The sequence below is a fragment of the Cnephaeus nilssonii genome, assembly GCF_951640355.1.
Source record: "Cnephaeus nilssonii genome assembly, chromosome: X".
NCBI lineage: Eukaryota > Metazoa > Chordata > Mammalia > Chiroptera > Vespertilionidae > Cnephaeus > Cnephaeus nilssonii.
Window position 1 is genome coordinate 105,221,837 of NC_137071.1, and position 27,902 is coordinate 105,249,738.

The window sequence follows — 27,902 nt, forward strand, 5'->3', positions numbered from 1 at the left end:
TGTCAAAAACCAGTTTCCATCTGACCAAGCTCTCATGAGGCCATCATTCTAAGCCACAGGCCTTACTTTGCTCTGACACTTCTGGATGTTTCCTCCCGATATGTGCATTGAGGTTAGGTCACAGGGCTCTCCTTGCATTGCACAGTCAAGTAGTTTATAAAATCTCAAGATCTTCTGCAGAGCATTCAGGTGTATGAGGTTGTGCTGAACAGCTATAATAATGGGCCTTCCTTTAGGCCCTGGAGCAGTGTGGCACCAATTTGAAAGCCTCCAGTCCACAAAGTTAAAGTAAAAAAAGACCAATAACCACTGCTCTGTGCTTTTGAAGATAACAGAATGAGGGCCCAGACTGCCTCCTTCACCATTACACTCTATATACCTCAGTGTTGAAAGGATCAGCAGGAGGAGATATATCAAGTGCTTACAAGGTCCCAAGGTCTGTGTTGATATTAGGCCTTCACATTTGGCTTGGAATTCCTCGACAGAAAACATTGCAGTAGTGTTCATGGGAGGAGCAACTAGAATGGGTGTACTTCTTCCAGGGCAAACAGTGAATCCTCTCTTACTGTTCCAGAATAAAGTTCCCTGAGCCATGGGCTTGGTTGTTCATCCACAAATAATAATAGCTCTAGAAAGTCTAACTTAGTAATACTCTCTGAGCTCCCTTCAGAGAACCTGAATATTCTTATTTTCCACCTCTCCTGAGAATGAGAGTAGGACTAATGGCCATCATACATTAGCTGAGGACCTGATACCTACCTGAAGAATTTAAATCACATAGGGTTGGGAAGGTAATAATATAGATATATAGATAGATAGATAGATAGATAGATAGATAGACTATAGACATGATTGTTATATTTTCATTCTTTTATTTATAAAGTACCCATTATGTTATCAGTCTTATGGTAGGCAATGAAGATACAATGCTGAATAAGAGAGACAACTTAGATTCCTTTATGTGAAGCATGACATGTACCCTCCCAAATTTTCTGTTGATGACATAATCCTAGGTGCCTCATGATTTTGTATTCTTTTATTGCCTCTAGGGTCAAGCTCCATATGGTGACTTTCTTCAGACTGGAGATTCTGGACATGATTCCTTTCTCCCATGGAGCTTTTGGTGTCTAAGAAGGCTTGACCGCCTGCTGAAGTTTCTTCTACATATGCTACAGGAATAAGGCTGCTCACCTGTGTGGGTTCTTTGGTGTTTAATAAGGTGCGAGTTCTGAATGAATCTTTTTCCACATTCATAACATTTAAAGGGCTTCTCTCCTGTGTGAATTCTTAGGTGTGTGTGTAGATTTGTGTTATGACTAAAGCTTTTCCCACACCATGAGCATCTATATGGTTTTATTCCTTGGTGTGCCATTAAGTGCTTATTTAAATCTGAACTCCATCTAAACCTCTTATCACACTGTTGACATTTATAGGGTTTCTCTTCAGTGTGAATTCTCTGGTGCTTAATTAGGTCAGAGCTGACTCTGAAGCCTTTCCCACATTCCTGACATTTAAAAGGTTTCTCTCCTGCATGGCCTTTCCCATGAAGATCCATATGTTTTGGAAGCTCTTGTTTACAAGTTGAAAGTTTCTTTCTCTTCCTCCCCAGAAAAGCTCGAGGCCGTTTCCGTACCTTATGTGTACCACCATGATTTTCTTTGCCTGTTGTTTTCTGGGCAACTTTCATTCTGGCCTTTCTTAATACTTTGCATCCTGTTGTTTGTATTTCTAATGTAGAAGTAGACATAGGTGGGTCATTTCCAGTGTCATTTTTGAGCTTTAACCCTGTTGGAATAAACAGAAGAATCAGCCATCTGTGTCCCAATACAACAAAACTAGGAATGGAGCTTAAAAAAATCAATGATTTAAAAAAAAATACAGGAACAAGTGGTTTCTAGTCCAATCCACACAAAATTGCATAGACCTATTTCTCCCTGATCTTCCCTACTAGGCCCAACAACAAACCAACAGAATTTTAATAACATTTTAAAAATATTTTTAAAAATTGATTTTTAGAGACAAGAAGGGAGAGGGAGAGAGAAGCATCGATGTGAAAGCTTAACAGCAAGTGGCTGCCTCCTGCACACCCCCTACTCGGATTGAGCGAGTAACCAGGGCATGTGCCCTGACCAGGAATCAAACTGGCAACCTTTGGTGCATGGGACTACACCCAAACAACTGATCTACGCCAGCCAGGGACCAACAGAGAATTTTAAAAAGTGGGAAAATAGTTTGGGACCCCAGGACTAGGAGAATAACATAGCAAGGATTCTTACATACCCACATCCAATAGAAGAAGGCAACCCAGATCTAATGTTTTCTAACTCACAACCTAGCAACAGAAGCCTCCCTGAATAGGCTTCTTCCTTCCCCAGTTTTCATGGGAAACCTTCTGACAACATAAGAACCCATTACAAAATGGGCAGGCAGAACTAGCAAGATGCCTAGGCACAAGTGGCCTGGCCCAGGAAGCCTTTCATCCCTGTGGGTCCAAGACTCCCAATTCTCACTGAGAGATACTCTGGCCTAAGTAAATACCTTCCTTACCCTCAGGGAGCACCAGGAGAGACACATGGGAGTCCTATCTGTGCCACATAAACCAAGGAAATAACAAAAAGTCTCTGAAAATTAAAATTGTCACTGGAGCATATTCCATAAAAATAGGAAAGAACATATGTAATAAACTAAAACATGGTGACTGCCCATTAAATTATTTAAATAGGACCCAGACTCTCCTAACATAATAGACAAAATGAGCAGGACACAATAAAAATGCACCCATCAGAATGAGAACAAACAAACAAATTCATAACTTAAGTGAGAAAAGGCAATCTGATAAAAATGAAATCAGACTAGAATTCAAAAAACAAAAAAAATCTAAGACCAGAAAAATCTAAAAATACATGAAATTAAACAATACTTCTAAATAGTCCATGATTTAAAGAGAAAGTCTCAAAAGAAAGGTAAAAATATATATTTGAGCCCTGGCCAGTGTGGTTCAGTGGTTGGAGCATTGGTCTGCACACCAAAGTATCTCAGGTTCTATTCCTAGTCAAGTGCATGTACCTGAGTTGCAGGTTCTATCCCTGGCCTCATACAGGAGGCAGCCAATCTATGTGTCTCTCTCACATCAGTTTCTCTTTTTCTCTCTCTTCCTTTCTCTCTGCCCCCTTCCTTACACTCTCTCTAGAAAATCAATGGAAAAAAAATACTTGGGTGAGGAATAACAACAAAAAACATACATAGTTGAATGAAAACAAAATTACATATCAAAATATGTGGAATGAAGCTAAAGAAGTGCTTGGATGAAAATGTATAGCCAAAATGCTTACAATAGAAAAGGGTAAAGGTCTCAAATCAATAATATAAGTTTCTACCCCAAGAAACTAGAAAAAAAGCAAAATAAACCCAAATCAAGTTGAAGAAAGAAAATAATAAATATCAGAGCAGAAATCACAATCAAACAAAGATCTTTCATCATTAAAATGTCCATACTACCCAAAGCAATCTATAGATTCAATGCAATCCCCATTAAGGTACCAATGGAACATTTCACAGACCTAGAACAAACTCTCCAAACATTCATCTGGAATAAAAAAAAAAAAAGACCCCGAATAGCTGCAGCAATCTTGAAAAAGAAGAACAAAGTTGGAGGGATCACAATACCAGATATCAAGCTATATTACAAAGTCACTGTCCTCAAAACTGCCTGGTACTGGCACAAAAACAGACATATAGACCAATGAAACAGAAGAGAGAACCCAGAAATTGACCCAAGCCAATGTGCTCAATTAATATTTGACAAAGGAGGCAAGAGCATACAATGGAGATAAGACAGTCTCTTCAATAAATGGTGTTGGAAAACTGGACAGATATATGCAAAAAAATGAAACTAGACAACCAACTTACACCATACACAAAAATAAACTCAAAATGGATAAAGGACTTAAATGTAAGACGGGAAACCATAAAAATCCTACAAGACTCTATAGGCAGCAAAATTGCAGACATATGCCATAGCAATATCTTTACAGACACAGATCCTAGGGCAAGAGAGACTAAGGAGAAAAAAAAACAAATGGGACTACATCAAAATTAAAAGCTTCTGCACAGCAAGAGAAACCATCAACAAAACAACAAGAAAGCCCACTGCATGGGAGAACATCTTTGCCAATGTTATCTCCGATAAGGGTTTAATTTCCAAAACTTATAGGGAACTCATACAACTTAACAAAAGAAAGATAACACAATCAAAAAATGGGCAAAGGACCTAAATAGACACTTTTCGAAAGAGGACATTCAGAAAGTCAAGAGACACATGAAAACATGCTCAAAGTCACTAATCATCCCAGAGATGCAAATCAAAACAACCATGAGGTACCACCTCACACCTGTCAGAATGGCTATCATCAACAAATCAACAAATGACAAGCAATGGTAAGATATGTACACATATAATACCTTAATAAAAAATTGAAAAAAAAAAACAAAAAAAAACACAAATGACAAGTGTTGGCGAGGATGCGGAGAAAAAGGAACCCTCGTGCACTGCTGGTGGGAATGCAGACTGGTGCAGCCACTGTGGAAAACAGTATGGAGTTTCCTCAAAAAGTTAAAAATGGAACTCCCATTTGACCCAGTAATACCACTTCTAGGAATATATCCCAAAAAAGTAGAAACACCAATCAGAAAGGATATATGCACCCCTATGTTCATAGCAGCACAATTTACAATAGCTAAGATTTGGAAACAGCCTAGGTGCCCGTCAGCGGATGACTGGATCAGAAAACTATGGTACATCTACACAATGGAATACGATGCTGCCATAAAAAAGAAGGAATTCTTACCATTTGCAGCAACCTGGATGGAACTGGAGAACATTATGCTAAGTGAAATAAGCCAGTCAATGAAAGAAAAATACCACATGATCTCACTCATTTATGGATAATAAAGAACATTATAAACTGATGAAAAAAATAGATACAGAGGCAGAGCAGCATTGAACAGACTGTCAAAATACAGCAGGAAGGCTGGGAGGGTTGTGGGGGAGGTAAGAAATCAACTGAAGGACTGGTATGCATGCATATAAGCATAACCAATGGACGCAAGATACTGGGGGGTAGGGGAGACTGGGGGAAGGGCAATGGGGGAAAACAGGAGACATATGTGCTACTCTTTGTAATACTTTAAACATTAAAATAAAATTTTAAATAAAGAAGTGCTTGAAGGAAAATATATATAGCCAAAATGCTTACAATAGAAAAGGGGAAAGGTCTCAAATCAATAATCTAAGTTTCTACCCCAAGAAACTAGAAAAAAATAAAAAGCAAAATAAACCCAAATCAAGTTGAAGAAAGAAAATAATAAATATCAGAGCAGAAATCACAATCAAACAAAGTTCTTTCATCTTTAAAATGTCCATACTACCCAAAGCAATCTATAGATTCAATGCAATCCCCATTAAGGTACCAATGGAATATTTCACAGACCTAGAACAAACTCTCTAAATATTCATCTGGAATAAAAAAAAGACCCCGAATAGCTGCAGCAATCTTGAAAAAGAAGAACAAAGTTGGAGGGATCACAATACCAGATATCAGGTTGTATTACAAAGTCACTATCCTCAAAACTGCCTGGTACTGGCACAAAAACAGACATAGAGACCAATGGAACAGAAGAGAGAACCCAGAAATTGACCCAAGCCAATATGCTCAATTAATATTTGACAAAGGAGGCAAGAGCATACAATGGAGATAAGACAGTCTCTTCAATAAATGGTGTTGGAAAACTGGACAGATATATGCAAAAAAATGAAACTAGACCACTAACTTACACCATTCACAAAAATAAACTCAATATGGATAAAGGACTTAAACGTAAGACAGGAAACCATAAAAATCTTAGAAGACGCTATAGGCAGCAATATAGCAGACATATGTCCTAGAAATATCTTTACTAATACAACGCCTAAGGCAATAGAAACTAAGGAGAAAATAAACAAATGGGACTACATCAAAATAAAAAGCTTCTGCACAGCAAGAGAAACCATCAACAAAACAACAAGAAAGCCCACTGCATGGGAGAACATATTTGCCAATGTTATCTCCGATAAGGGTTTAATTTCCAAAACTTATAGGGAACTCATACAACTTAACAAAAGGAAGATAAACAATCCAATCAAAAAATGGGCACAGGAACTCAATAGACACTTTTTGAAAGAGGACCTACAGGAGGACAGAGACATATGAAAACACTAGTGGCCCAGTGTAAGAATTCGTGGCAATTGAAAGGAAATTAATTAGAACTATTTTAGTGTCGGTATTCGCTCTTTATAATAGAAGTGTCAACCAAATTTACAATCGACAATAACAGATAGAAACACACATGTGCGATTTGCGCCAGCAAAAGCTTTATATGTATCGCGCATGCGTGAGTCAACTTAGCCTTTTATATATAGACTAGAGGCCCGGTGCATGAAATTCGTGCATGAGGGAGGGGGTGTCCCTCAGCCCAGCCTGCACCCTCTCCAATCTGGGACCCCTCGAAGGATGACCTACTGTTGGTTTACAGGGATTGGGCCTAAACCGGCAGTCAGATATCCCTCTCGCAATCTGGGACTGCTGGCTCCTAACCGCTCACCTGCCTGCCTGCCTGCCTGATTGCCCCTAACCACTCTGCCTGCAGGCCTGCTCGCCCCCAACTGCCCCCTGCCGCCGGCCCGTTCACCCCCACATGCCCCCCGCCAGCCTGCACACTCCCAACTGCCCCCGCTGCTGGCCTGCTCGCCCCCAACTGCCCCCCTGCTGGCCTGCTCACTCCCAACTGGCCTGCCCCCACTGACGGCCTGCTCGCTCCCAACTGGCCCCCCTGCTGGTCTGCTTACCCCCCAACGGCCCCGCCCCCCACCAGCCTGATCACCCACAACTGCTGTCCCACTCTGGCCTGATCACCCACAACTGCCCTCCCCTCTTGGCCTCTAACCACCTCTACCTTGGCCCCGCCACCACGGCTTTGTCCAGAAGAACGTCCGGAAGGTCTCCTGGAAGGTCTCCCAGTCTAATTAGCATATTACCATTTTATTAGTATACATAGAGGCCTGGTGCACGGGTGGGGACTGGCTGGTTTGCCCTGAAGGGTGTCCTGGATCAGGGTGGGGGTTCCCTTGGGGAATGGGATGGCCTGGGCAAGGGGCTTGTGGTGGTTTGCAGGCTGGTCATGCCCCCATGGGGTGAGGGTCCCCGCTGGGGGGGCGTGGCCAGCCTGGGTGAGTGGCTGAGGGCTATTTTCAAGCTGGCCACAGCCCCTTCAGGGTGGGGGTCCCTGCTGGGGTGCCTGGCCAGCATGGATGAGGGGCTGAGGGCGGTTTACAGGCTGGCCACACCCCCTTCAGGGTGGTGGTCCCCGCTGGGGTGCCTGGCCAGCCTGGGTGAGGGGCTAATGGCTGTTTGCAGGCTGGTCAAGCCCCCCAGTGGGGACCCTCACCCCATGGGAGTGTGGCCAGCCTAGGTGAGGAGCTGAGGGCTGTTTTCAGGCTGGCCACGCCCCCTCGGCGATCCAGGCTCCCAGTCCCTCCTTTTTTTCTTTCTTTTTTTTTTTCGGCGCCTCCTTGAGCGGAAGCCAGGGCCAGCTGGAATCAGGTATCTGGGATTTATTTATCTTCTATAACTGAAACTTTGTAGCCTTGAGCAGAGGCCAGGGCCAGCCAGGAAGCTTGGCTTCCTCCATCACAGGGGACAACCCAAGCTTCCTGCTCGCTCCAGCTCCGTAGCCACCATCATCTTTGTTGGGTTAATTTACATACTTGCTCCTGATTGGCTGGTGGGCATAGCGGAGTGATGGCCAATTTGCATGTTTCTCTTTTATTAGTGTAGATAATAAACTTGCTTAATTAGACTTGCTTTCTGATTTAGCTAAACTTGTTCCAGCCCAGTGAAGCACCCCAACTTCTCTTTCAGGTAATTGTCAGCAACATAGCAGTAAACAACAACATGAAGCAGATTATTACTCTCGATCATGTAGGGGGAACAAAGGGTAAAATATTTAACTGCAGCAGTGTTTGACTATATTCTGTGCAGTGAAAAACCTGAAGTCATTTTTAAGGTTGACTATTTCTTACTTCTTTTCAGTTGGGTGAAGTGTCTAAACTTTCTAAATCTCCGTTTTCCGGCTAATGAAAAGAAAATAGGATTCCACCAAGTCTCCTATCTACTTACTCCAGGACTTCTGTGTGGATCAAATGAGATGAGGCATGGGAAAACACTTCACAGACATTTGGTTCAAGTGTGAAATGTTTGCACCTGGCTATAAAGCAAGTTGTGTTCCTGGGCTGAAGAAACTCCAAGGAGGCTAGTTGTCGCGAAGGGAGAGGAAGCCAGGTGTTGCTACGTGACATCATTACCTAGTGCCCATAGCGACTGTTTCTGGGCTGGGCTGGACCATGGGCCGCATTTTTACCCATGGGGTCTCGGCAGTGTCGACTGCGATTTGGTGGGCTGTTGCTCGGGGTGGTGGCGGGACCTGTGTCCCACTTGGGGGATGCCAAGTGTTGCTTTGTGGGCGCTAGGTCTGCGGTGCTATTTCTCTGTGTGCGACATGGCAGGTTTTGCATTGAGCGTCTGCCTCCTGGTGGTCAGTGCGTGTCATAGTGACTGGTTGGATGGTCAGACACTTAGCATATTAGCCTTTTATATATATATAGATGCTCAAAGTCACTAATCAGCTGAGAGATGCAAATCAAAATGACAGTGAGGTACCATCTCACACCTGTCAGAATAGCTGTCATCAACAAATCAACAAATGACAAGTTCTGGCGAGGATGTGGAGAAAAAGGAACCCTCTTGCACTGCTGATGGGAATGCAGACTGATGCAGCCACTGTGAAAAACAGTATGGAGTTTCCATAAAAAATTAAAAATGGAACGCCTATTTGACACAGTAATCCCACTTCTAGGAATATATCTCAAGAAACTAGAAACACCAATCAGAAAGCATATAGGCACCCCTATGTTCAAAGCAGCAGTTTACAATAGCTAAGATTTGAAAACAGCCTAAGTGCCCATCAGCAGATGAGTGGATTAGAAAACTGTGGTACATCTATACAATGGAATACTACACTGCTATAAAAAAGAAGAAATTCTTACCATTTCCAACAGCATAGATGAACCTGGAGAGCATTATGCTAAGTGAAATAAGCCAGTCGGAGAAAGATAAATATCACATGATATCACTCATTTGTGGAATATAATGAATAACATAAACTGATGAACCAAAATAGAGCCAGAGAAAATAAAATATTTTAGAATATAATAGAAGTAACCCTGTTATTTGCAGATCTTTAATATTTCCTACAACTTTTGTGATATTATACTATGTTAGTACAGTTTTGGTAATATTATTATAGTTAAAATCTGTTTTTCTTGAAATATTAATTTTTATTGCATGTAATATTATATTTAAAATCGTTTTTCCTTTAAATATTAATGTTTATTGCATGTAAAAATAAAATACATATAAGTAAATAAATAAATTAAAAATAAGGCCAGTATTACCCTGATAGCAAAATCATACAAGGACAGTACACTAAAAAAGAAGACTACAGACTAACATCTCCCATGAACTTAAATGCAAAGATCCTCACCAAAATATTGGTAAACTGAATGTAACAATATTTAAGTATTATATAACATAATCAAGTCAAATTTATTGCAGGTATGCTAAGCTGGTTCAACATATTAAATTGATCAATACAACCCACCATATCAATAAGCTTTGTAAGATCACAACCCTATCAACTTACACAGAAAAGTATTTGAGAAATTCTACATCCATTTATTATAAAACACTAAGGAACATAGAAATTATATAGACTTGATAAAGATTATCAACAAAAATCCCTATACATCAAAGATAATGGTGAAAGACAATGTTTCCATGCAGATTGGAAACAAGGCAAGGATGTGTACTCTCATCACTCTTATTCAGCATAATACTGGAAGTTGGGACTACTGCATAAAAATAAAAGGTAACTTCTGGGCAAGATGGCCTTTAGGTAAATGCAGTACTCGCCTCATTGCACAAACACATAAAAGATACAACTAAACTACAGAACAACCATCATTCATCACCACCAAACCAGCCTTATATGAAACTATAATAGAAGTAATAGAGGCCTGGTGCACAAAATTCGTGCACGGGTAGGGTCCGTAGGCCTGGCCAGCGATCAGGGCCAATCAGGTTCCCCACCTCCTCCTTCCCTCACCACCCACATGCTGCCACCGCATGGTTCCTTCACCTCCCTGCCTCCTTCTTCCCTCACCACCCGCACACCGCCACCAGGCAGTTCCCCCCACCTCCTCCTTCCTTCACTCCCTCAGCACCCTGCTGCCGCCCCCTGGTGCTCAGTGCACATCATAGCGAATGATCGAACTCCCAGTCTCACGGCTGAATTCCAGAGGTGACACTTTGCATATTAGCCTTATATATATATATATATAGATGGTAAAGGATCTTCTTTAAGAATAATAAGAATAAAATATAAAAAATATGAACAATAAAATGGCAATAAATATGTATCTATGATCAATTGAATCTAAAAAACAAAATAAATGAATAAGCAGAACAGAAACAGACTCATAGATATAAAGAACATTTTGACGGTTGTCAGATGAGAGGGGGGTTGGGAGATGGGTAAAAAAGGTGAAGGGATTAAGAAGTACAAACTGGGTCCTAACAGGTTTGGCTTAGTGGATAAAGCGTCAGCCTGCAGACTGAAAGGTCCCAGGTCCGATTACGGTCAAGGGCACATGCCTGTGTTCCAGGCTCGATCCCCAGTGGGGGGCATGCAGGAGGCAACCGATTAATGATTCTCTCTCATCACTGATGTTTCTATCTCTCTCTCCCTTCCTCTCTGAAATCAATAAAAATATATTTTCTAAAAAATTAAGTACAAATTGGTTGTTACGGAATAGTCATGGAGCTGTAAAGTATAGCACAGGGAATATAGTCAATAATATTTTAATAAAATATGTATGGTAACAGATTGGTACTAGATTTATTGGGATGATCACTTAGTAAGTTATGTAATGTCTAATCACTGAGGTGTATACCTGAAACTAATATAACAATGTATGTCAACTGTAATTGAAAAATAAAAATGATCAAAAAATGGAGAAGAAAGAAATAAAAGGAATTACATATTATGTGATTGTCTATATGGAAAAATCTCAAGAAATCCAAAAAAACCCCTCTTAGAACTAATAAGTGATTTCAGTAGGGTCACAGGATACAAGACCAAAACAAAATCAATGACATTTATATAATAAAGAGCCAGGGTCTTAACGACCATTACGACTGGAGGCTTGACCAGACTGGAAGTCAGTGCTGGGTTGCCGTGGCTGCGGGTCAGCCGTTCCGGGCGGGAGTCAGTCCTGGATCCTGGCCGCACCAGTGGGAGTCAGTCCTGGGTCATGTAAGTGGAAACCGTAAGAAATAGAAACAAAGCAGACTTATCCCTCCACATGGGGAGATATTGGCAGAAGAATAGCAGGGAGCCAGAACTCCCACCATCTCATAACAATAATGAATACCCACTCCCTTCCCCCAACACACACACCTACAAACCTTGGGCCAAGTGGGGAACCTGGACTTCTACTCTCTTCTTGAAATAATTAGGTGGCATCTCACTCGTCCCTTACCAGAGCAGTATCAAAGCAAAGGCAGATAAAACAGGGTTGAAAAAGATCCAGAGTTTCATAATGCTCAAAATTTCTAGGTTTCGGATGTGAGGGCGATCTGGCTGTGACATCTGTCACCCCATTGATCGCCAGGGTTGATTCGGCTGATCTGGCTGGCTAGGTGGGTGTCCCCCTCCTCCCTCACAGATCCATGTGTCTCTCTCCTGAAGCTGTGTGCTCGGTCAAAGAGGACGACTTTCCCCCCAGAGGAGAGGACCGGTCTTCGGTCAAGGGTATACGAGTAGCTGCACTCCCCTGCTAGAACCTCCAAACAAGCTCTCAAAATTTCTAGGTTTCAATGATCAAATTATTCATACAAAGAAGCAGAAAGATCTAAAACTGAATAAAAAAGATAATAGATACTAACACTGAGATAGTAGAGATGACAGAGTTATCCTACCTAATAAAAGGGTAATATGCAAATTGACCGCATCTTTGCTACACCTAAGACATGCCCACCAGCCATGCCCACCAGCCAATCAGGGCGAGTATGCAAATAAACCCAACCAAGATGGCTACAGCCACAGAGAGCAAGGTTTCCCAGGCAACGGAGGAAGCCAAGCATTCTGCCTGCCCTTGCTAGGCCTAAGCCTCCACTCAAGCTACAAAGTTTCAATTATAGAAGGTAAACAAATCTTAACAGAAATGGCGGCAGCCACGAAGCTGGAGAGAGCAGGCCAGGGTTGCCCCCAGCAACAGAGAAATCGAAGCTTTCCGCACACCCTGGCCAGGCCCAGGCCTCTGCTTAAGGCTACAAAGTTTCAATTATAGAAGGTGAATTAACCCCAACAGAAATGGCTGCCAGCCACGGAGCGAGCAGGAGGCTTGGCTCCGCTCCAGGCTACAAAGTTTCAATATTAGAAGGTAAATAAATTCCAGATACCAGGGCCTCCGCTTGGGTCGCCAGGGGGTGTGGCTGGCCTGCAAACCACCACAGGCCCCTTGCTCAGGCCGCCCCACGCCCCAAGGGAACCCCCATCCTGATCCGGGACACCCTTCAGGGCAAACCAGCTGGCCCCCACCCCTGCACCAGGCCTCTATCCTATCTAATAAAAGAGTAATATGCAGATTGACCATCACTCCAACACACAATATGGATGTCCCCATGTGGTCAAAGATCCTGCCCCAATGTGGACACAAGATGGCCACCACAAGATGCAAATAAACCCAACCAAGGAGGGCAGTTGGGAGGCACCAGGCCTGCAAGGGAGGGCAGTTAAGAGGGACCCAGGCCTGCAAGGGAGGGAAGTTGGAGGCAATCAACCCTGCAGAGGAGGGCAGTTAGAGGTGACCAGGCCGGCATAGGAGGGAAGTTGGGGGCAAACAGGCTGGCAGGGGAGCAGTTAGGCATCAATCAGGCTGGCAGCGGAGTGGTTAGGGGTTGATCAGGCTGGCAGGCAGAAGCAGTTAGGGGCAATCAGGAAGGCAGGCAGGCAAGCAGTTGGGAGACAGCAGTCCTGGATTGTGAGAGGGATGTCTGACTGCCTGTTTGGGATCGGGCCTAAACAGGCAGTCGGACATCCCTTGAGGGGTCCCAGATTGGAGAGGGTACAGGCTGGGCTGAGGGACACCCCCCCTCTCCATGCACAAATTTTGTGCAACGGGCCTCTAGTTTGATAATAAGTTTAAAGCAGCCATCAAAATAATCTTTACATGAGTGATTTTGAACATCCTTAAATGGGGAAAAAAGAAAGTTATGGCAAGTAAGTAGAAAGTCTCAGCAAAGAAAATGAAGCTATAAAGAAGAACCAAATGAAAATTATAGTACAGAAGAATGTAATAACTGAAATAAATCACTGAATAGGCTCAAAGCAGAATGAATGGAACAGAGGAAACACTCAGGGGACTAGAAAATATAACAATAAAAATATCCAATGAGAATAGGGAGAATATAGGCTTGAAAACAACAACAGAAAAAGATCAGAACCACTGGAGTCATAACAATAAATAAATAAATAAATAAATAAATAAATAAATAAATAAATAAATAAATAAAACTGTAACATTTGGAGTCCAGGAAGAAATTAACCTTTTGCACTCGGATGTCGAGTGTGACTCGACACGGTTAGCATTGGTAGCAGCTCTTTTTATACTCTTTGAATGTATCAATAATTTCAAATATAAAAAAATCCAAATAAATAAGTTTGTATGAAAAGAAACTCCAGTTTTTTATTCTACTGCCGCGCTTTGTAAAATCTGGGGTATTTAAAAAATTAAATCCCGAGTAGAATAAGGGAATCGAGAAAAAAACAAGCGAGTGAAAAGGGTTAAAGGAGATGGAGCTAAAAGAGTACTTGAAGAAATAATGGCTGAAAACTCATTCAATTGGTCAAAAGACAGAAATCCTCAATTTTAAGAAGGTGAGCAAATACAAAATGAGATAAACCCAAAGATATCAACACTGGCATCATAGTCAAACTTCTGGGGGCAAAAAAAAAGAAAAAAAGAAAAAAATCTTGAAATTTCTGAATGACAAATAACACTTTATCTATAAGGAAAAAGTAATTCTCATGACAATAGGTTTTCCATTAGAAACCATAAAGTCTAAAAACAAAAGAACTGTCAACAGAGTCCTATTTCTAATGAAAATATCCTTTAGCAATATGGGGAAAATCAGGGCACCTCAGGAAAGAGAAAACACAAATGTAAACAAGAATTGATAAAGAATAATATCCAAATCCAGATAAACTCAAATTTATTCCTCTACTACTTACCAGGATAGCTAAAATTAAATAGATTTATAATATTAATTATTGGCAAGCATCTGCAGGATCTGGAACTCTCATTCACTGCAGGTGGTTGTATAACTTGGATAAAAGGATGCAAAACTGTATCTACTAAAACTAAACATATGCCTACAGCATGAGTCATTAAATTTACTGCTTTATATATATAAAAGACATGGGCATATAGGTCCTCAAAATCATATGTGAAAGGATGTTTAGCATACCTTTATTCATAATATTTTTAAATTAGAAACAACTTACAAATCTGCCTACAGGAAAATGGAAGAATGGTAGTAAATTCAAATAATAGAATACTACACACCTAAAAAAAAAAAGAAAAAAATCCTGATATCAAAAATATGGGTTAATTTCATAGATATTATGTTGAGCAAAAAAAGTGAGACACAAATGAGAATAAATCATATAAATCCACTGATATGAATTTCATGAACTGATGGTACTATCAATGATTATAAAGGTCAGAAAATTGAGAAATTCTGAGGGTAGTAGTCAGAAAGGGGGATGAAAGAAACTTCTGAAATCTTGAAAAAGATTCTACATCTTATATTGGATGTTACATATGTAAACAAGTTTGATCTCTACATTTACGTTTCATGCACAGGTGGAGTTAAATGTAAGTGTTTTCTTGCACTGAACATCGCTTATTATTTGAGCTTGGGTTCCTCAACTTTCAGAGTCCATGCTAATCTCCATTATGTCATATTACCATCTGAAGATAAATAGTGCCATCAAGGTCTAATTCTACAGCTCAGTAACCCTGAAAAATGAAAGAGGATTTATCCTGATTAAGAATTCTGAAGAAATCATACTAACAATTCAATATAATTCACCAAATATTCTGCATAAAATATCATCTCAAATGGAGTACCATTTATGATTCAATAATTGGAATTTAAGAGGAAGTAAAAGAGTAGGCCTTTTGTTATTCTCACTTTGTGGACTCAGTAGTAATACTGATAAACTATTGAAAAAGTAGGTGTTTACTTTTTCTACAAATATTTAAATTGTTTGGGTAATACCTGTAAATTTAAAGACTGTAAATTTTTAGCATAAACATACTTTAATATATTTTTATTGTTAATTTGAGAGAAAGGGAGAGAAAGAAACATCAATGATGAGAGTCATTGATCAGCTTCCTCCTGCATACCCCACACTGGGGATCTAGCCTACAACTCGGGCATGTGCCCTGACCAGTAATCAAACTGTGACTTCCTGGTTCATAGGCTGATGCTCAACCACTGAGAAACACCAGCCAGGCAGCCTAAACATACTTTAACCCTTTGCACTTGCTTGCTTTTTTCTCGATTCCTTTATTCTACTCGGGATTTAATTTTGAAATACCCCAGATTTTACAAAGCGTGGCAGTAGAATAAAAAACTGGAGTTTCTTTTCATACAAACTTATTTATTTGGATTATTTTATATTTCAAATTATTGATACATTCAAAGAGTATAAAAAGAGCTGCTACCGATGCTAACCGTGTCAAGTCACACTCGACATCCGAGTGCAAAAGGTGAAAAAGTGACTCATATATTGGGAAATGAGACATTAAAGTAATATGTAATCCTATATAATAAAAGACTAATATGCAAATTGACCAAGCAGCGGAACGACCGGTCGCTATGACACGCACTGACCACCTGGGGGCAGACGTTCAACTCAGGAGCTGCCCCTGGTGGTCAGTGCACTCCCACAGGGGGAATGCTGCTCAGCCAGAAGCCCTGAGCCGGGCTCACTGCAGGCAAGTGCAGTGGTGGTGGCAGGAGCCTCTCCGGTGGGGAGCGGGCCTAAGCCATCAATCAGACATCCACCGAGGGCTCCTGGACTGCAAGAAGGCACAGGCCGGGCTGAGGACCCCACCCCTGAGTGTACGAATTTCGTGCACTGGGCCTCTAGTTATTATATAAAAACACTGACCATGTTGAAGCCAAAATTAAAAATATTACCATTTATAATTACTCCAATGAAATGAAATGCTTTCACATATACTTAACAAAACATGTAGAAGATATTTATACTGAAAATTACAAAAAGTTGAAAGAAATCACAGACCTATATAGAAAGACATACTTTGTTCACTGACTGGAAAAATCAACATAGTAAAGATATCTATCCTCTTCAAACTAATATATAAGTTTAATGTGATTTCTGGCAAAATCTCAACATAGCTTCTTATAGACATAGAGGCCCAGTGCACGAAATTCATGCACGGGTAGGGTCCCCAGGCCTGGCCAGAACCTTCCTTCCCAGGTTGCTGGCTGCCTGCCAGGGCCTCCCTTTATTCTGTGCTGCCCCCCTGGTGGTCAGCGTATGTCATAGCAAGCAATCAAACTCCCAAGGGGACAATTTGCATATTATCCTTTTATACATATAGATAAGCCTACTCTAACATTTATGTGGAAAAGCCCAGGTCCTAGAATATCTAAAATAAAATTTTATCTTCACAAAAAAGTATAAAGTGGGAAGAATCACTTATACTTGATAGACATTAAGGCTTATCCTACCTAATAATAGAGTAATATGCAAATTGACCGTACCTTCGCTATGCCCATGATTGGCCAGAAGGCGCGGGGGGGTGGGACTCGGGGTGGCCGATTAGGCCGGCGGGATGCTGAGCTTGCGTCGCCAGCGGCAGCATGAGCTCAGCATCTGCGCCATGGCTGTGCTGTGGCACAGAAAGCCCACATCCCGCCTACCGACCATCAAAAGCGGGGAGCTGGGTGTCCGCTCTGGCACCAGTGGACAGACACCCAGCTCCCCCACGATCGAAAGTGAAAGTGGGGGAGCTGGGTGTCTGTCCACTCCGGCACCAGGCCAAAAGCCTCCGCCGGAGGCTTCTGAAAGGCCAGGTGCACCAACGGACAGACACCCAGCTCCCCCGCGATTGAAAGCAAAAGCGGGGAAGCTGGGTGTCTGTCCACTCCGGCACCAGGCCAAAAGCCTCCACCGGAGGCTTTTGAAAGGCCTGCTGCACCAGCGGACAGACACCCAGCTCCCCCACGATCGAAAGCAGGGAGCTGTGTGTCCACTCCGGCACCAGCGGACCCCTTGCCATCAAAAGCGGGGAGCAGGCTGCCAGCAGTGTCCGCGGAGCGTGCTAGGCTTTGCGGGGCAGTGGATATGGCCTGGATGGCAGGTTAGGCCTAGGGGACCCTACACGTGCATGATTTAATCATGCACTGGGCCTCTAGTATATTATATAGCTACTAGAGGTCTGGTGCACGAAATTCGTGCATGGGGGTGTGTGTCCCTCAGCCTGACCTGCACCCTCTCCAATCTGGGACCCCTCGGGGGATGTCCGATTGGGCCTAAACCAGCAGTCGGACATCCATCTCACAATCTGGGACTGCTAGCTCCTAACCGCTCGCCTGCCTGCCTTCTTGATTGCCCCTAACCGCTTCTGCCTGCCAGCCTGATCGCCCCCTAACCGCTCCCCTGCCGGCTTGATCATCCACAACTGCCCTCCCCTGCCAGCCTGATCGCCTCCAACTGCCCTCTTCTTCTGGCCTGTTCACCCCCACATGCCCTGCCCTGCCAGCCTGGTCACCCACAACTACCCTCCCCTGCCAGCCATCTTGTGATGACATGAGGGCGTCACGCAAGGACATGAGGACCACCTAGGCTTTTATTAGAAGAGACTAGAGGCCCGGTGCACGAAATTCGTGCACGGTGGCGGGGGGGGGGGTGTCCCTCAGCCCGGCCTGCACCCTCTCACAATCCAGGACCCCTGGCGTAGGTTCCCTAGGCCTGGCCTGAGACCAGGGCCTATTGGGGCTTTCCTTCCCCCAGCTGCATGCAGCTGGCCCCATTCCCACCGCTGCTACTGCTTACCATCTGGGCAGCGCTGCCCCCCACCCCTGCCACTGGTGGCCTCCCTCTGCAGGTGACAGGCGTGGGGTGCGATGGCTTGGCTGGCCCGGGCCTCCCCCTGCGGGGTGATCACTGGCTGGCCGTATACCTGCCACAGAGTCACTGCCGTTGGCCTGGGCCTCCCTCTCCCTTTGCTGGGGGACGAGGGGCCATCTGCCTATCTGATCGCCCCTAACTGTTGGCCTGCCTACCTGATCGCCCCTAACCACTTGCCTATCTGATCACCCCTAATCGCTGGTCTGCCTGCCTGCCTGATTGCCCCTAACTGCTTGTTGTGGGGCATGGCCAGCCCTGCAAGGGGCTGTCTGCCTACCTGATCGCCCCTAACCATTTGCCTGCCTATCTGATCACCCCTAACTGTGGCTCTGCCTACCTGATCACCCCTAACCACTCTGCCTGCCTACCTGATCATCCCTAACCGCTTGCTTGGGGGAGGGGCCAGCCCAGCGAGGGGGTGTCTGCCTACCTGATTGTCCCTAACCGTTGGCCTGACTACCTGATCGCCCCTAACCACTTGCTTGCCTACCTGATCACCCCTAACCACTGGCCTGACTACCTGATCACCCCTAACTACTTGCTTGGGGGTGAGGCCAGCCCAGCGAGGGGCTGTCTGCCTACCTGATTTCCCCTGACTGCTGGCCTGACTACCTGATCACCCCTAACCACTCTGCCTGCCTGCCTGATTGCCCCTAACCACTTGCTTGGGGGTGGGGCCAGCCCGGCGAGGAGCTGTGGTGGTTCTGGTCTCTGGTCATTTCACTTATGGTGGCTGGACTTTTATTATATAGGATAGTAATCAAGATAGTGTGATATTGGCAGAGGTATAGACATATAGCTCAATGGAACAGAACAGATGCATAAAAATATGCCCAACTGATCTTTGACAAAAGTACAAAATCAATTCAATGGTAAAAGGATGTCCTTTTCAACAAATGGGGCTGAATCAATTAGACCACCATAGGAAAAAAAAATGAGCCTTGACCTAAAAGTCACACTTTATATAGTAACTGAAAATGGATCACGGTCTTAAGTGTAAAATTATAAAACTTTTAAGAAAAAACATAAGAGAAAATTTTAGGGATCTAGAGTTATTCAGAGTTCTAGCCTTGATACCAAAAACACAATCAATTAAAGGAAAAATGGGAGCAGGCCGCGGATGGGTCGGGGCCCGGCATGAGGTCTGGTGGCAGCAACATGGGGCTCCTAGGTGCGGGGTGTGCTGTGTGGTCCACAGTGCCGACCCGATGAGCAAGTGGACCAGCAAGTGGGACCCTGCACACCTTCTACAAGAGCCACGGTGCAAAGAGCACTGGCTGGTCAAGGAGAAAGTGCCCGAGCTGGCCAGCTTCAAGCTCAAGCCCTATGTGAACTACCTCGCCCCGGTGGGCACCGGGCACCGACAGGCCCCTGATGGCTGGCAGAGCAGCTCTTTTGTGAGGTGGTGGCCGCCATCAAGAAAGACTTTAGGGATGATCCCGAGTGCCTGGAGAAGCACAGCTTCGAGCCCACGCAGGAGGACCCCACAAGAACTTCCCACGATAGCAACCAGCAGTACAAGTCTGGATCGCATATGGCCCCCTGCGTGACCACAGCATCTCTTTCCCTTTACCTGGATTCTATTAAAGACCGTGGCTACCTTAAATAAATTTTTTAAAAAATTGGTTCTCATCAAAATTAAAAAGTTTCACTCTGTGGAAGCCCATGGGAAGAAGATGAAGATAATATACAGACTTGAAGAAACCATTTGCCAACCATATTATCTGACAAAGCACTAGGATCTATAAGATATAAAGAACTCTCAAAACTCAACAGTTGAAAACAATTAAATTAAAATATGGGCAAAAGACATTTCACTAAAGAAAATAGAGAGATGGCAAATCAGCACATGAAAAAGATAAAACATCATTAGCCATTAGGGAAATGCAAATCCAAACCACAAGGAGATAACACTACATGCCTAACAGAATGGCAAAAAATAAAATAAAAAAAGATGTCAGTACTAAACACTGGCAAGGATGTGGGAAAGCTGAATCACTCACCCATTGCTGTGAGAAGGTAAAATTTTACAGCCATTATGAAAAAAACAATTTGGTAAGTTCTTATAAAACTAAACATGCAATTACCAAATGAACCAGCAAATGCACTCTTAAGGCATTCATCCCAGATAAATGAAAATTTATCTCTACATAAAATCACATACATAAATGTTCATAGCAGCTCTATTTCCAATAGCCAAAAACTGAAGATAGCAAAGATATCTTTCAGTAGGTGAATAGTATATCAATACTATGGAATATAACTCAGCAGTAAAAAGTAGTAAACTGCTGAAACATGCAACAACTTGATGAATTTCCAGGGAATAATTCTGGAATTATTCAGAATAGAATAATTCTGAAAGAAAAAGTGAATCCCAAAAGTTTACATAGTTTACATTCCATTCATATAACATTACTGAAATTGCAAAATTTTAGAAACGTAGAACACATTAGTGGTTGGCATGGGCTGGTGATGGGGTAGGGTGTGGGAAGGAAGTGTGTGTGGTTATAAAGGGGTAACGGGAGGAATCCTTGTGGTAATACAACTGTTTAGTATCTTGATTGTGGTAGTAAATACCCAAACCTATACATATAATAAACCTTTGAAAAACTAAATATACACACACATAAACAAATATAAGTAAAATAGGAAATATGAATAAGGTCAGTGAATTATATCAGCATCAATAGTCTAGTTGTGATATGATACTTTTGCAAAAAGTATCATTGAGGGAAACTGGGAAAAGTGTACATGGATATCCTTTGTATTACATTTTAAATCTGCACGTGAATCTGTAATAATCTCAGTAAAAAGTTCAATAAAAAATACAGGAGCAGAATCTTAAAAATCCCTGTAAAGGCTCCTATCAAGAAACGTTTCTCCTCTTCCCATGTATATAGTTACCTGTAGAAAACTGTCCTTGAACTATGGGGACCTTAGATCTATGGTTCTTCTACTTGTTCTAACAGATCACTTTAAATTTAGAATGCAATAATGTTCTGAAAATAAAACCCTGAGGTCACGAACTACCATCTTAATTCTAGATTACTGTCAGGAAGAGTGAAGTATTCTTTTATACTTTCATGTACTCCAAATGTTTAAATGGGCAGAATCTTAGATTCAATATCTTCTTTATACTCTACTGTGGTTGTGGATGAATATGCAATGAGGAAGCTAAGAACTAAACCTAAGGAGGATCAATCAAAACAATATGGGGAATGAGAACTCAGTGCTATTGAATTATACTTGGTTAGAGATGATGGTGGCTTACACTAGGATGATTAAGAGTGGAAGAGGGTTGAGAATATCATGCTAAGTGAAATATGTAAGTCAGAGAAAGCTAAGAACCATATGATTTCACTCATATGTGGGATATAAAACTGAAACTCACAGACACAGACCACAGGAAAGAGGGTGGGGTGGGTAGTAAAAGGTTAAAGGGGGCCAAATATATGATGCCCTTTCATGACATGGAAAAGATATGAGAGTAGCAGATTTGCAGAGTGGGGCAGAAGTATGATATGATGGATTAAGATTTCTATTTAGAATAAAGAAGTGGGATGTGTATTTGTAAAAAGTTCTCTAGATCAGCAATATTCAACAGGTGTGCCACAGGAGGCATACTAGTGTGCCACAAAAAAATTGTAAAACATTCAGTACTTGACTATTTAGTCAGCAGCACTGACCTCTTTTCCCTGTCAAATTAAAAAAACATAACAGCCAACATAACAATAGCCGTCCGGTGTGAGTGAATCAAACTTAAACCTACTTTTTTTGTCAGATTGACAAAAAATATAATAGATATTTTTGGTGTACCAAAGAATTTTAGTAATTAATTAGTTTATGTGTGCCATGAGATGAAAAAGGTTGAAAATCGCTGCTCTAGGTGATTTGGATATGCCTTTCTTTTTCTCCACATCACCAAGTTGAGAACCAACCAGCTACTGGAACATAGGGACTCTCTTACAGGAATGCATTTTCCATAAACTGAGGACATAACAGATTACTCAACTTCTACACAAAGGAAAGGAAGAATTTTTACCTAGAGAGATGACAGTCTCATAGTTTTCCTGCATTACTTCATTGTAGAGGATCTTCTGAGTAGGGGCCAGTAATTTCCATTCTTCTTCGGAAAAATGCACAGCCACATCTTCAAATGTCAACAAACTCTAAAGAAGAGAATGGGTTTTAGTTCAGTATTTGCCAACACAGAAATCGTATTGTCACTCATTTCTGAATTACATGGTAGGTCAGTCACTGAAATTAAGTGTATAAAATTTAGAGAGGAAAAGTGAGTGGCAGAAAAGAAAGAAAAGAGATCAGTAAACAAGCTTGGGAGGTGCCCAATTCCCACTGTCGCAAGCCTAGCTGTGTAAAGGACATCTGAGGCTAACTCGGCTCAGAATACCTGCTGGGCACTGTGGGTCTTGGGCAGCAGAGAAAAGCACAGACAAGGTCACATTCAGGCTGCCTGAAAAATCTGGAATGTACAGCTCACCTGGGATTCAGGCAAGACGAGCTCAGTTGGCATCTTCCAGTTTGGGGTGCTTTTCTGCTCAGAAAAGGCTAGAATCTGTTGAGCAGGCACAGCTGTGGGTGGAAAGGAGCCAGAAAATTTCTCTTTTCTGTTTATGAATATCCTGAGCTGATTTGTAAAATATAGAATATCAGGACACCTTCAGTAAAGATAGTTCACCTTCATGTGTATGAATGTGTATGTAATGCCAAAAGTGGCCTTTTCATGGTAAATAAGAACCGAATATCCACCACTCCATAGAACCGGTTCCCCAGATTTCATGAGATAAATTATTAAAGGAAATTCACTATTTTTTCCTATCATAAAATAGTTTGTTCATTGGGCTGGGCAAGAATTAGAGATGTTTGAAAATGAAGGACTCAAGTCCTCCAGTGTATGGTAGGAAATGTGAAATGTTTTTGTCTATTATTATTTTTTCCTGGTGCATAATTCTCTTCCTCTTTTGTCACTGACAGCTCATTTCTGATCTAATTTCTCCTCTAACTTACAAGGGTCAGATGACCCCACCAGTCCCTATTCCATTTTCTCTCCAATTTCTAAGGAACAAGGTCCATGATATGAATACCAGGGTTCCATGGTTTGGATATTTCTGTACACCACACTGCTCCTCACCTTCACCCACCATTGACCTATTGTAGTCCCATATGAGACATCCTAACTGCTAGCATGGCTGGGCACCTGGAAAATTCCCATGATATTCTAGCTGAATCGATTACTATCACAGCTCCCAGAAGAGAATTATTATGAAGCTCCTCACCTCTTTCATATACAGGCTGGGTTTCTGTGTGAGTTTTCAAGCCCAGCTGTTCTTGTAGTACCTGGTATGCATTCCAACATTCTTTCTGGAACACACACATTGCTTGGGGCTCTGCTGGCTTCCACTTAAAGCCTGGGACCTCTGCTGTTCCTCCCAAGAGCACTGCCTCCTTTCCCAGGTCATGGACTGTGACCTAGAAATAATCCCCATCCTCATTAGCACAGAACTTACTTGCAGTTTTAGGCTGTGGTGGAGGAACGAACAAGAATAGAGCCCAGATTTAGGGAGTGTGTGACATTAAAGGAAGTATTAAAAAACCGTAAAGGTATTGTGCTACCCTTTTCTCACAAAGAACTATATACATCACGTGGGAAAATTAGGATAAAATAAAAAAGGCTGTGACTGCTGCTAGCCTCCACCCCTCCACATACTAGTACAGCCACAGCTCAGGCTACTAGCAGACTGGGTGCAGGCTGCCTGTTATGCTGCCTTCACTGGCTTGTTTCCTTGACTTAGACACTTGCCTGAGTGGATTTCTATATTTTAGTCTTATCTAAGGCATTAAATAAAAAAGGTTTTCCCTCTTTGTCAGATTTTTCTAATCTCCTCATGGTTAGGAAAGGATTTCATGGAGAAAGGGGATGCAATGGGGAAAAAACTGGGGAAAGTTCAGCTCTAACCTCCCTCCTCAGGATTCAGTTGTAGTAAGACACAAAAATATATCCTGCCCTGTGTTCCTCAAGGTGAACTCCTGAAGAAAGGGAGTGTGCTGCCATCTCCCCAGGGCATACCTTGGTCCCCCCACTCACCAGCAAAGCCAAGGATAGATCACTAAGGGAGGGTAATGGAGGCTCTTTTCCTAGCCCAGAGATGTGTATTCCCAATACAGAGGGCACTACCCCTCAGCATCTTGATTCTCTCCACTTCTCTTTTGGCATTTTTCTTATTTTCATGTCCTTGCTTCCCATTTATTCTATTTCTTCTCCTCCTCTGCAGTCTCCCCAGAGTTGTTTGATTTATACTTCTGTTTGCTACCCTTGCTCTCCTTTGGTCTCTAAGTGCTGTCTGCCCGCCCCCTCCCGATTTTCTCCCCTTTCCCAATTTGTTCTTGCCTTTTAGTTCTGTTTCTAGGAAATCAAGTCCTATCTCCTTGGCCATGCCAGACTAGGCTCACCACACTCAATTTGCACTGGCCCTAAATAGGGAAAAATGCATTTCTTTTTGCTAAGGCCAGGAAAGACTGCCAGGAGCTCTGAAACCTGTAGACTATTGCTGCATATACGTGATTTCAGATCTCACCTAATTGTCCTAAAGCAGTGGTCGGCAAACTGCGGCTCGCGAGCCACATGCGGCTCTTTGGCCCCTTGAGTGTGGCTCTTCCACAAAATACCACGTGCGGGCGGGCGCACACGTACAGTGCGATTGAAACTTCGTGGCCCATGCGCAGAAGTCGGTTTTTGGCTCTCAAATGAAATTTCAATCGTTGTACTGTTGATATTTGGCTCTGTTGACTAATGAGTTTGCCGACCACTGTCCTAAAGGAACAACGGAAGAGTGACCTAACCAAAATCATTCCCCCATTAATCTCCCAACCCATAAATATACCCACCCTTATCCTATTTCATTGTATGTGTGAGGAATCTTTTTTTCTCACCTCATTACTTATTCCACCAGGTTCTCTCTGAAAGCATTCCACTAGGGCCACAACCTCTTTGATGCTCTGTGGATGATACTTCTGTACCCAGTTCTGAATATCCCTGGGCAGAATGTTTAGGAACTGCTCTAGCACCAGCAGTTCCAAGATCTGTTCTTTTGAGTGGATCTCTGGCTTTAGCCACTGATGGCATAATTCCTGAAGTTGGTTGACAGCCTCGAGGGGTCCAGGTGCTTCCTGGTAACAGAAACTCCGGAATTGCTGGCGAGCACTCTCAAGACCAAGACTGTCCATGTGTGGGCTGAATTTCTTACTCTGACTGGAGCTCTCTTTCACAGACTCCTTAGTCTCCCACAAAGACTCCACGTGTGGGTATGAACATGCATTCATCTTCAGATGTCTCATCATAATTTGCTCTTGGAACTGTTTTTCTCCTATTTGTGACATTTTCCTGGTGCCACCTTTGACAACTGAGGCCTTCAGGTTTGGTACAAAACCAATGAATGGATCTTCTCCCCAAGGGCACTGAGGGAGGAGAGGAAAAAAATGAAAGTCAAGATAAAAGCCACATGATATATATTTATTTGCTCTTTATAATTATCAGGGAAGAATGAACAGAAAAGTTCTGTCCTGCTTCCTCCTTAAAATCAACTGCCAAGAATTAGGACATTCATGACGGCAGATTACTTCAAAGTAACATGTTTCTCTCCTTTTCTGTTACTCAACTTTGAAACAAAGAACAGCTCAGAGAATACAGATGTCAACTGAAAATTGTTTGCTCAAAGGCTGAGGAACAATTGGTAGGTGAAAAAAACTGGCACCCATTGGCTAAAAGGAGCTTTAAGACTATTTAATACTTAATCTGTGTTCTTCCTATCCCATCTTCACAAATAGGGCATATTTGAGTTTCTCTAAATTTTAACAGATCATTCCAATCTTTTGTCTTTAGTCAGGGGGGAAATAACTTCTATGTCCCTTCATTCTCTGAAGAAGACTGGAGCCTTTACTTCATGGAACATTTGATGGTTTTCTTTCCATTACATTAACACGGGCAGGAGAACTGAGACAGGAAGATCAGAAAAGAAGTAAAGTATTCAGGAAAAAAAGTAACCTTATTCCTCTCAGCAAATATCCCCCGACTAAGCAACCAGATGTCCACAACATTTTTTGTTGGTACTTTTGGGGGAAATTTATAAAGGACTCTGTGCAAATGTGAACTGTGCATTCAATTTCTTGTTTACTTACTGGAAAAACTTCCATTTGTTTATAAGATATCTAAATGGCAGATTTTTTTTTAAAAAAAGGAAATAAATAGTGATGGTTAAATTTCTTGAGACAGGAAGGGTCTAGTAAAGGTACTCCTTCTCCTGACTTTACATTTCTTCAGGGTCATTACAGATCTTTAAGCAAGGCTGAGGATAGCCTGGAAAGTCTGATTTTCCCTGAGGTGATCCACAAAAAGAGCAACAAATTTATTTCGAGGATACCACTGGTATTCAAAGAAATGGTTGGTTCTTTGCTTCTTATACAGGCTGAGGAGGTACAGGGACACCTCCTATATATTTCATTTGTTTGTGGATTTTTTTTGTTGTTTTTACATTTATGTATTTATTTATTTTTGTATTAAATTTTATTGGGGTGACATTAGTCAACATGAACATATAGGTTTCATGTGTCAATTACTAAGTTACACAATCTGTATATAGGACCATGTGTCCACCACCCAAAGTCAAATCTTCTCCTGTCACCTCATATTAGGACCCCCTTCTCCCATCCCCCCTCCCTCTGGCAACCTCCTATATTTTTTAGCAGCAGAAGCTGTAATGACCCTTCCTCCAGGGATATGATCATAAGCCAGCAGAAACCGGAAAGTTTCCCTGGGTGCAGTGGTAGTCATCACTGCCCCATCCCCCACCACTAATTCGCTACACCTTCTATGTCGACCACAAGGGTGACAATAAGCCCTGTGCACGTGGGCAGCCTCCGAGTGTGCTTCAGCAGCAACCCTGGATGATATTTGCACATAGAGTACAAAGAGATCACTTCCGGAGGTTAGATGTGGAAATAGGAACCTGAATACCGGCCTCACAGAGAAAAGGTCCTGCCTGAACTCAGGCTGACGGCCGCCTGGCAAAGACGCCACCGCGAACTGGGGAAGGCTACATCCCCCATCCCCCACCTCCCCACCCCCACCCCCTCACCACCATGCAGGCTGCAACTGGCACGTGCGGCCCTTATCTCTCGAGCTGTCTAGACCAAATACAAAGGGAAAATCGGGCTTCTCGATTACCTTCACGCGGCTCTGGCCTCCGTGGACGCCACTTCCCTCTTCCTCACTAGACTCTGAAGTCGCCACGCCTCCGGGGTACTCTGGGAGAAAGCTCTCCGCGCCTGCGCCACTGCGGAGGCGGTGTCGGGAGCCTGTGACGCCTGGCCAGAGGAGCGCCAAGACTCAAAAGCGCAGGGAACTTGGAAGCTCAGTCTCCCATCCGTTCCCTCTATCTCCCCAAGACTGTACCCCGACTCGCCATTTTAAGGTCGCGGTATGTAGACCGGGCCCCAACCGGAAA

The 27,902-nt window shown here is 42.8% G+C and overlaps 1 protein-coding gene across 3 annotated transcripts; it reads right to left on the reverse strand.

The window, feature by feature from the left end:
* Window positions 1-266: 266 nt before the first annotated feature.
* ZNF75D (zinc finger protein 75D) lies at window positions 267-27,882 on the reverse strand. Of its 3 annotated transcripts, XM_079765041.1 has the most exons (6): window positions 27,623-27,882; window positions 25,333-25,857; window positions 23,679-23,871; window positions 22,883-22,974; window positions 22,427-22,553; window positions 267-1,785 (listed from the first exon to the last, which is right to left on the reverse strand). In XM_079765041.1, the coding sequence occupies exons 2-6, from the start codon at window positions 25,777-25,779 to the stop codon at window positions 1,076-1,078; spliced, it is 1,569 nt and encodes a 522-aa protein (XP_079621167.1). In that variant the 5' UTR covers window positions 25,780-25,857; window positions 27,623-27,882; the 3' UTR covers window positions 267-1,075. The 3 variants fall into 3 exon arrangements, with proteins under 3 accessions (XP_079621167.1, XP_079621168.1, XP_079621169.1); XM_079765042.1 differs by lacking the exons at window positions 22,883-22,974; window positions 23,679-23,871; XM_079765043.1 differs by lacking the exons at window positions 22,883-22,974; window positions 25,333-25,857; window positions 27,623-27,882 and having other exon boundaries at window positions 23,679-23,818.
* Between the last annotated feature and the right edge of the window lie 20 nt (window positions 27,883-27,902).